This window comes from Sceloporus undulatus, chromosome 1 (assembly GCF_019175285.1).
Source record: "Sceloporus undulatus isolate JIND9_A2432 ecotype Alabama chromosome 1, SceUnd_v1.1, whole genome shotgun sequence".
In the NCBI taxonomy this organism is placed as follows: Eukaryota; Metazoa; Chordata; class Lepidosauria; order Squamata; family Phrynosomatidae; genus Sceloporus; species Sceloporus undulatus.
In genome coordinates, this window is record NC_056522.1 from 23,337,202 (window position 1) to 23,347,928 (window position 10,727).

A 10,727-nucleotide genomic window follows, 5' to 3' on the forward strand; every position below is an offset into this window, starting at 1 on the left:
AGTTTTATTTATAGACCGCTATTCCGCAATGATCATAGCGGTGTACAATAAAAATTGCAATACAATACAAAAAATTGCAAGGCCTCTCTCCCCCTCAAGATGGTGGTCGGGAGGAGGGCTCTTAGTCTTTAACTGCCATGACTCAATGGTATGGAATTCTGGGAACTGTAGTTTGTTGTGGCACCAGTGAAGTGCCTGGGAACAGAGCTATACAGTATAAGTAGGCCATATGATTACCGTATACAATTGTCTATAAGTCTAAAAATGTATGCCCAAAATTTGACCCCAAAATCCCATTTCAACTTATTTATGGGTCACTATGGTAATGTGATAGCAGCTCTTTCAGATTTCTCAATGCCGTGGGAAGAAAAGTTTACTAAGAAAGAGCCAAGCAAAAAGTCCTGGGTGATGGATTGATATTGCTGTTTGTTTAAGAGGCCCTCTTCTGCCCGAGCATCTGGCTAAAACAAAAGCTGAAATGATGAAGCACAAAGCCTCAATAAGTGTCTCTCTTACCATAAGCACACATACACACACTGAAGAAGCCTCTAAGTTTTACCCTTGACCTATCCATGGGTCATGGCAAAATCTCTAATTTTGGCCCCAAAATCTGACCTCGACTTATACATGAGATCAGTTTATAGTTGAGTATATACGATATATAGCCTGTGAATAGTAATGGAAATGGTGATGAAGTGACTAGTTGTCATTGGTAGACAAAGGCAAGAAGAAAGATGCTGTCTAAAGCTAAGGCGGGTAGATAACAATATGAATGGTGTGCAAAGGGATTTTGTAGCACCTTTGATATTAACCAATAGACAGAAGTTGGTAGCATAGCTTTTGCAGAATTGGGCATGCATCTGAGGAAGGAGACTCAAGTAGCTCATGCTACCAAACTTCTTTCAGTTAGTCTCAAAGGTGCTACAAGATCCCTTTGCATACTGATTTTCCAGACTATCACAGCTATGTCTTTGAATGCCACCATATGAATGGTGGTGGGAGACAATGGAGTAATAATGACAATGATAATAATAATATAACAAAGAGCCAGCATACTATAGTGGCTTGAGTGTTGAACTACAACTCTGGAGATCAGGGATCATTCCATGCTTGAGTGTAAAAACCCACCTGTTACCTTGGACAAGTCATAGGGCCGAAACAGACAGCCCTGAAGGGGTGGCTTCAAGCTGCCCCAGAGAAAGGCAGATTGGGGCCACAGCAGCCACATGCAGCCCCGATCCGGCATTTTACCAGCCCAGAAAGAAGCGGCAGAAAGCCATTGCTTTCCCATCGCCATCACAGCTTTGCGTTGCTCTTGCAGCGTATAAACACCGCACTGCTGAAGCACCACAAAGCTGTCTGTCATGTGGTCGGGCAGGTGGCTTCACGGCAGCTTCCGGCTGGCTTGGGACTGTGCGTCATCTAAATGACATGCTCCCAAGCTGCCGCAAAGGGGCCGTCTGTTTCATCCCATAGTCTTCCAGCCTCAGAGGATGGCAATGGCAAACCTCTGAAAGAAATTGCCAAGAAAACCCTATGATAGGCCTTAGGCTTGTCATAAGTCAAAAATGACTTGGAGGCACACAATAATAACCAAACGGCCACATGTTCAGATGGCCCCACACTCCTGGCAGAACAGTTATCAATCAGAAGATTAGCTGTTAATCATAGGACAGACATAGATATACAGTTGTCCCTCCATATTTGCTAGGGTTAGGGGAACAAGACCCCTGTGAATATGGAAAAACCGCAAATAACAAAAACACTGTTTTTACCTGAGAAGACACCTCTCTAGGAATCTCTAGGTCCTCCAGTGCAACTCTGTGGTCAATGTCCAACATACACTGACCATAGAATGACACTGGAGTAGCTACAAATGGTCTTTCAGTCCAACTTTTAGTTAAAGTTGACCACAGAGTTGCACTGGAGGACCTAGACAGTCCTAGAGAGAACATATTAATGAAATCCGTGAATAATCAAAGCCATAAATATCAAAGCCGCAAATATGGAGGGACAGACTGTACCTGTATTGCTGATGTAGTTTTTTCAACTGGCTGTGCTCCATTGTGAATACCCTTCTGAATAACAGAGCTTGCAAGAGACAAATTTCCTTGCATGTGGAGTTGCTTGGACCAAGCAATGTACAGAAAAGAGGACTTGTTGCCAATTCCTTGATTGTAAATGTAGTCAAAAAACTGACTTGGCTCATCAATAAAGTTGGCCTAATGAAGACACAGGCAGACATAAATACATTAATACACTTGTATAGGGGGAAAGGGAAATAAAAGGGATTAAAAATTATATTGTAAGCCACCTAGAGTCCCATTTTTGGAAGAAAAATGGGGTAAAAACCAAATAAAAAATAAATAGCAGTAACTGTTTTAAATCAGGAAGAAGAACAAATCCAGGAGTATCTTGAAAAAGGATATTGTACATTGGAAAGGGTGCCCAAACAGGCAACTAAGACAATCCAATGGCTTGACTCAGTATACATTATTTTTTTGCATTAAGGAGAAATAGTGCAAATAGCAATGGGGTGTGTATGCTAAAACATTAACCTGCTAGGGCTTAACAACAGGCCCTCTGATGTTAATATCAGAGTAATAAGGATTTTAATTTATTCAAAGAGACATATACTAAGGGGGATGACTTTTGAGTCAAATAATATCTCCACGTCACCTGTAAAAGCTACTGCACCCTCCCTCCACACCCTGAAATTGAACTTGCTTTAAACACAAAACATTTAACATTTAATCAAATTAACTGGACACCCACTTAATATTAATAAACAATACTCCACCATCTTATTGTGAATTCAAGATCTATATCCACATAATTCCATAATTTAGGACAGTTTGCCTCCAACCACAAACAATAGCTGTTGCTTCTACCTCATGTACGTACAAATTTCACACAGCAGTTGATGAACCTGGTGTCATGGTGGTACCTCTCGTCATTTAAAAATATTTTCATGAGTCGCTCCAATAAACGCAATAGGTAGTTTTGCCTCCCTTCCACTTCTGACTGTTCTTCTACCCACTGCAGATACCTACATCAAGATGAGTCAATCAGCTTTGTGTCTATATGGCAAGTTTAGAATCTGGAAAAAATGGACTAGAGTCATAGAAAAGACTAACCTATACCAAAGATCAAGAGGGTCATCGCCTTTATAATTTTGTATATGAGCTTCATAGAGCCTGTAGGGAGAAAAATTAGATAAAGTCTTCTACTATTTGCGTTGATCAAAAGTCAGCTATTTTAGCATTACCTTACAAGCACACTTCAGTTAACAAACCATCTGCTAAATAAGCTCCTTTTTACCAAATTTCTTTATGTCCATCCAGCACTGGGGATTTTTTCCCTTCATTTCATGTCATTTCAAATCTGTGTATTCTTTTTCAAATGCCATTTGTACTGATAGCTTTTACTACTCTTTCTACTTGGGTTTTTTCTTCAATAAAATGGTTATTAAAAAGCATTGGGAAGAAACACAGGTTTGTAACGTCAGGTTGCAGGAACGAGCGTGACTGCAGTCAACAATGGAATAAAATTTGAGCTGGGAAAGAATGGGAATCTCCTCTACTATAGTTGTGTGTTTCCTACCTGCACCAATGTGGTAGCCATCCAAATGTTGCTAACTACAACTTTTATAACCTGTAAGTATGATAGCTATGGATGATAAGAGTTACAAGCCCATCATAGAATAATAGAGTTGGAAGAGACCACAAGGGCCATCCAGTCCAACCCCCTGCCATGCAGAAAATCACAATCAATGCATCCCCGACAGATGACCATCCAGCCTCTGTTTAAAGACCTCCAAGGAGGGAGACTCCACTACACACCAAGGGAGTGGGTTCCACTGTCGAACAGCCCTTACTGTCAGGAAGTTCTTCCTAATGTTGAGGTGGAATCTCTTTTCCTGTAGCTTGCATCCATTGTTCCGGGTCCTGTTCTCTGGAGCAGCAGAAAATAAGCTAGCTCCCTCCTCAATATGACATCCCTTCAAGTATTTAAACAGGGCTATCATATTACCCCTTAATCTTCTCTTCTCCAGGCTAAACATCCCCAGCTCCTTAAGTCGTTCCTCATAGGGCAAGGTTTGCAGACCTTTCACCATTTTAGTCGCCCTCCTTTGGGCACGCTCCAGTTTCTCAACATCCTTTTTAAATTGTGGTGCCCAGAACTGGACACAATATTCCAGGTGGGGCCTAACCAGAGCAGAACAGAGTGGCACTATTACTTCCTTTCATCTAGACACTAGATCAGCCTAAAATCGCATTGGCCTTGTTAGCTGCCGCAACGCACTGTTAACTCATGTTCAACTTGTGGTCTAATTGGACTCCCAGATCCCTTTCACATGTAGTTTCATTCAGCCAGGTGTCCCCCATCCTATATCTGTGCATTTCATTTTTCTGTCCTAAGTGCAATACCTTACATTTCTCTGTGTTGAATTCATTTTGTTAGCTTTGGCCCAGCTTTCTAGTCTATTCAGATCGTTTTGAATGTTGATCCTGTCCTCTGGAGTATTAGCTATTCCTCCTAATTTGGTGTCATCTGCAAATTTGATGAGCATGCCCCCAATTCTGTCATCCAGATCATTGATAAAGATGTTGAATAACACTGGGCCCAGGACAGAGCCCTGTGGGACCCCACTGGTCACTTCTCTCCAGGATGAAAAGGTGCCATTGTTGAGCACCCTTTGAGTTCGGCCAGTCAACCAATTACAAATCCATGTAACAGTTACTTTGTCTAGCCCACATTTCACTAGCTTGTTTGCAAGAATGACATGGGGAACCCTGTCAAAGGCCTTACTTCAGATAAGATTAATCATCTTTGTTTGCCAGTTCTACCATTATAATCGTTTATTGTGCCATTGTATATTCTCACAGCAACTATCTATGCATATTTTTTCAGAAAGAAGCCCCAGCATCTTCAGTCACTTTCTCCATAGCAAGTGCTCCTAATGCAGGAAAAGCAATATAGTTTTCATTCCCACAATACCAATATTATGAAACTGGTAGGGATGCAAAGAAGGGCCTCCTTTGTGGTTATTTCTCTTAGACAGACAAGCAAAAGCTTTCATATTATTATCATCATCATCATCCTGGAATTTTTTGGTTAAAACCAGCACAAATGTGAAACCTACAGAAACGTCAGTAAATGTATATGCATTAAAGAGTCACAACTACAGGTTGCATATCCTCTATCTGAAATGTTTGGAAAATAAGTGTTTTGGATTTGGGATATTTTTGGATGTTGGAATACCTGTATTTGCACATACCTACATAATGTGGCATCTTGGAGATGGAACCCAAGTCGAAGCACAACATTCGTTTATGTTTCATATACGCCTGAGACACATAGTCTGAATGCAACCCTAATACAATATTTTTAACAATTTTGTGCATGACGTGAAGTTTGTGCGCATGAGAAAGCAAAGGCCTCACTCTCTCAGCCACCCAGGAAAGCTTTTTGGGTCTTTGGAATATTTCAGAATTCCAGATAAGGAAGACTCGACCCGTACTTAACATTTATTACAGTACGGCAGAATATTTAAAAATCAACAAAAGAGGACACCATTAAAAGCCATTTAAGAACCAATTCTGAATGCTTGACAGAACTGAAAAAATTCACCTGGCGAAAGAGAGCAAGAAGGGGAGCCATCCTAGCCTTCCTAGGGGCCCTCTCCCCCTTAAAAAGGCCATAAGACCCTATGGTTGTGGTGGGGTTTTCTTGGAAGGGTTTGCTCAGAGGTGTTTTTGCCAGTGCCTTCCCCTGAGGCTGAGAGAGTGTGACTTCCCCAAGGCCACCCAGTGGGTTTCCACAGCCAAGCGAGGAACTGAATCCTGGGCTCCAGAGTCATAATCCAGCACTCGACCCACTCATTTCAGGCCTATGGGGACCCTAAAGAGGAACCTTGGCAGAACAACCAACATTCTGGAAGCTATAGTGCCCAATACAGCCTCCAGGAATTCAGGGAGCTGTAGTACCAAATACAACTCACTGAGGTTATGGGAGCTGTAGTGCCAAGTACTCAAAGTTCTGGGAGCTACAGAGCCAAATACAACTCTCGAAGTTCTGGGAGCTGTAGTGCCAAGTACAACGCTGGGCAAAACCGGGGCCCATCCCCTCCAGGGGAAACCGGGGGCGCCTGCCTTTACTCACTGCGCGCGCCCCGCCGAGGGCTCCATGGCGACCCTTCCTCCTCCGAAGGCTGAGCCCACCGCAATGGCAGGAAACGGACTGGGAAAATTCAAACTCCCCGCGCAGCCGCAGATAGGGCCCCGTCTTGCTCGTGATTGGCTGGCGTCCCTTAAAGAAGAGCCAATCGAGCGTCGGCACGGTGACGTCACCGAAGCTCCTGGCAAAAGGCACAGAGAGCAAAGAGGTAAGGCGAGGAAAAACGGGGACGCGCTCCACTTCCGGTTTCCAGGAGGAAACGCCGCCATTTGCGGGACAAAAACACTGCAGAATTAAAACAGTGGTTTGACACCACTTTAACTGCCATGGCTCTATCCTACGGAATCCTGGGATTTGTAGTTTGGTGAGGCAACACTAAACTGCACATCCCAGGAGTCTATAGGACAAAGTCATGGCAGCTAAACTGGTATCAAACTGCTTCAGTTCTGCAATGTGAACACACCCTAAAATGTCCCATATCCAGGTCCAAAACACACTGCAGAAATAATCCAGTTTGAGACTGCTTTAACTCCCCTGGCTCAGTGATAGGGAATTCTGGGAATTGTAGTTTATTCTGGTACTAGCGCTCTCTGACAGAGGATTATTATTATTATTATTGTGCTCTTTTCCCAGAACAGGGACCCAGAGCGGCTCACAACATTAAAAGGACAATCAAAAACACAGAAACTAAGAGGCTAAGTGTCTCACAAAACTACAGTTCCCAGAATTCCCTAGCACTGAGCCAGGGCAGTTAAACTGGTCTCAGATTGGATTATTTCTGCAGTATCTCTTGGATCTTTGACACCATTTTAACTGCCACACCTCAATACTATGGAATTCTGGGAGATGTAGTTTGGTGAGGCATTTAGCCTTCTCTGTCAGAAAGCGCTCTGGTGCCACAACAAACCGTAATTCCCAGAATTCCACAGCACTGAGCCATGGCAGCAACTGAGCCTCATCCGACTCACACCATCTCTTCAGCATTTTAACGGGACACAGGCAAATGAGAACCAGCATAGTTTAATGGTTTAAGTGTTGGACAAGAACTTTCAGATGACGTCACACAGATCCCATCATTAACCTATCATTAAAGCAACATTGGGGGGGCATTTTGCATTAACCAAAGTTTGTGTTATTACACTGCCACTTTAATGGTGGGTTAATGGTGAAATCAATGCTACGACTTTAAAGCCTTTCATGCTATCGCAGTTATGGACAGGTTAAGAATGGGATAAGGATGCAGGGGCTATCCTATCCCTATCCCGTCTGTGTGTGATAATTTCCTATGACTCTGGAGATCAGGGGGTGAATCAGAGCTCAGCCACTGAAACCCATTGGTTGATCTTGGGTGAATCACACTTTCTCAATCCCAGAGGATAGCAATGGCAAACCCCCTCTGAAGAAACTTGCAAGAAGCCCCCAAGATAGGTTCACCTTAGGATCCCCGTAAGTCGGAAACAACTTGAAGGCACTCAGAAAAAACGACAAATGCCACAGCCCATTTCTTCCAAAAAGCAGGTGTTTGGGAAGCAGTGGTGTCACCATGCCCTTAGGGCGTCACCTCATGCAGCCCACACACCCCTAATGATGCCACTGCACAGTATCCTCAGTGCTTTTCTCCAGCACTACATCTCAAATTAATTTATTTTCTTCTTATCCATTTTCTTCACTGTCCATCTCTCACATCCATACATGGTGATGGGGAATACAATGGCTTGGGTGATCCTCACTTTAGTGTTCAGTTGTATATCTTTACTGTTTAGGATCTTATCTAGTTTTTTCATCTCTGTCTTTTCCATTCCTAGACATCTTCTGATTGCTTGACTGAAGTCTCCATTCTTAGCAATGTTAGATCCAAGGCGTGGGAAATCTTTAACTATTTCGATTTCCTCATAATCTAGGTTGAATTTATGTAGATCCTCCATGGCCATTTTTTCCCTTTATGTTCAGCATTAAACCTGCCTGCACTTTCTTCTTTGACTTTCCTTAGTAATTTTTCTGTGATGTTTTCTGCTAGTATGGTGGCATCCACATATCTTATATTGTTGATGTTTCTTCTTCCTATCTTCACTCCTTTTACAGAGTCTAAACCTGTTCTTCGTATGTTATTTTCTGCATGCAAGTTGAACATTAGGGTGATAGAATGCAGCCTTGTTCCCTTTGCCAGTTGGGAACCAATTGTTTCTCCATATTTTGTTCTAACAGTTGCTTCTTGCCCTGACATGGGAATGCCACCGCATCTGACAGTCCTGATGAGAAATTTGTACAAAGCACATGCTGATTTTCTTCTGGAATTCCTTGGTGCACTCCACTAGGCATTGACCCGTTACAAATGGGCCTAAAAGTGCGCGCTCCGCGCGTGCTAGAATTAGAAAGGGGCGTCCTTTCCAGATGCCCCCAACCCTAGCACGTGCGGAGCGCACACAAAATGGCAGCGGCCATTCCACACGGCCACCGCCATTACAACGTCACGACCACACCGCCTCTATATGGGGCGGCGCGGACGTGACGTCGTCACACTGCGCCAGGGCGCATAGTGCGCCCCTTCCCCAGCCGCAAATGGAGCTCTGAAACGGAGCTCCTTTTGCCGTTTGCATCGCTGGGCCCAGCGACGCAGAGGAGAAAGCGCCGCCGCGGGGTATCCTTGGGGCTTGAAGTCCCAAGGACACCCCTTTCCAGGCTGCAGGGAAGGGGCCTTTTGCCGCTTTCCCGCAGCCTGGAAAGCAGCGGATCTGCCGCTCTGGCCGCTGAGGCCCCGATCCGGCAGGGAAAGGGGCGTGTGCAGGCCGCCGCTTTTCGGCGGTCTGTAACCCGCCTATGTGTGTTTGCAATGTGATCCCTAGTGCCTCTTCATTACCTGAACCCAACTTGCATCACTGGGATTTCTCCTTGTATGATTGGAGTCTCTGTTTCAGAATTTTGAGCATACTTTTGCTTGTGTGGGAAATTAATGATAGCAGCCTATAGTTACTCTAGTCTTTTGTGTCTTCTTTTTTGTGGATGGGGACGTAGATTGATCATTTCGAGTCTGTTGGACACTGTTCTGTTTCCATATTTGTTGACATATATCCCATATACTAGTTAACACTAGAGCTGATTCTGTTTATGTGGATTATTGCAGTTCAAGTGGAATATCATCTGTTACTGGTGATTTACTTTTACCATTTCTCTTATTGCAGTTTCCACCTGGCTTTTCAGAATTTGATTTAAATTCACAGTATGTTTTCACATATGTTCTACTAAGCATATAAATTGGTGAGTTTAGGAAATTGCCTTGCTTTCGACCAAATGGATACTAGACCATTGATGCTTATACCACAAGACATTTAATACAGTTTTTAAAACAGAGTCATCTGAGCCATTAGACTGAGAGAAGAAGGTGGGGCACCATTAACAGGCACCAAGTTGTTATTTCACTTTGTTGTCCAGTGTGGCATAATAGGTTTAGTGTTGGACTACAACTCTGGAGATCAGGATTTAATTCCTTGCTTGGCTCTCATCCTCAGGGGAAGGCAATGACAAACCTCCTCTGAAGAAATCTTGCCAAGAAAATCGTTATTATAGGGTCACCTTAGGATTGCCATAAGTTGGAAATGACTTGAAGGCACACAACAACAAATCCTATATATTTACTCCTAGATAAAAGGAGAGCTTCTGGTGAGATTTTTTTTAAAAGAGGGAGGGGGAGAGGAATACAGGAATGTAGCAGGATGGTTAAGACTAATCAATATTTATTTTTGCATTTTCTGACATTGTAACTTTGTAGCATTTCCACAAGAGGGTGACAATCAGTAAGATTTTTAATGAATACCAAATAGAGCTTCATACCCTTCTTTGGTTAAGTTGGAGAGGTTTTCCTTATGGGTTGATTTCAACTTTATTTTCTACTGCCTGCTGGTAATAATTTGGAGCAATGTAATGGCAAATTCCAAAAGAGTAACACTGTTAGTGTGTGTAACATGCAGAGTATTAACTTGGACTCAAGAAACCTGAGCCTAACCACTGAAACCTATGCAAGTGTTGACTTTCTTGTTATTATTAACTATCATTGTGTCAAGTTTGACTTATGGCAACCCTGGAAATATTATGTGATTACGCAAAACAATTTCACACAACATCGCATAAAACCCACCATTCTCTCTCTCTGGCTTTTCTTCGCGAACGAAGATTTAGGAAGGACTCATCCCACGCTTTCTACAAGCGCACTGATGACTAAAAAGGCCAATCCGAGATAAACAAGTCTGGTTGCAGAAAGCACAGCAGAAAGTCTCCTTGGGCGATGTTTCTGGTTTGCGGTTCTTTCTGCGTTGTCGTTTCTCTTTGAGACTCGTTTGGCGTGAACTTTCAAAAAAGGCTGCAGCATCATGGATAGTGCGTCTCTATGCCTCCCTATGTGAGGCCAGGGCAGACCACTGTTGGTGATCAATTTGGCCAAGCCTGAGATGTTGTTTCAGGGAGTCCTTGTATCTCTTCTTTGGAGCGCTCCTCTTACGCTGACCCATGGCGAGTTCACCGTAGAATACTATTTGGGGGAGGCGATGGTCCTT

The 10,727-nt window shown here is 43.3% G+C and overlaps 1 protein-coding gene across 1 annotated transcript in view; it reads right to left on the bottom strand.

The window, feature by feature from the left end:
• Positions 1 to 6,351, bottom strand: part of BUB1 (BUB1 mitotic checkpoint serine/threonine kinase) — a 47,257-nt gene extending 40,906 nt beyond the window's left edge. Inside the window, 5 exon segments of the mRNA XM_042454136.1 lie at positions 2,025 to 2,044; positions 2,046 to 2,222; positions 2,905 to 3,049; positions 3,138 to 3,197; positions 6,166 to 6,351. Of these exon segments, the coding sequence (XP_042310070.1) occupies positions 2,025 to 2,044; positions 2,046 to 2,222; positions 2,905 to 3,049; positions 3,138 to 3,197; positions 6,166 to 6,191 (428 nt within the window). The 5' untranslated portion in view covers positions 6,192 to 6,351.
• Between the last annotated feature and the right edge of the window lie 4,376 nt (positions 6,352 to 10,727).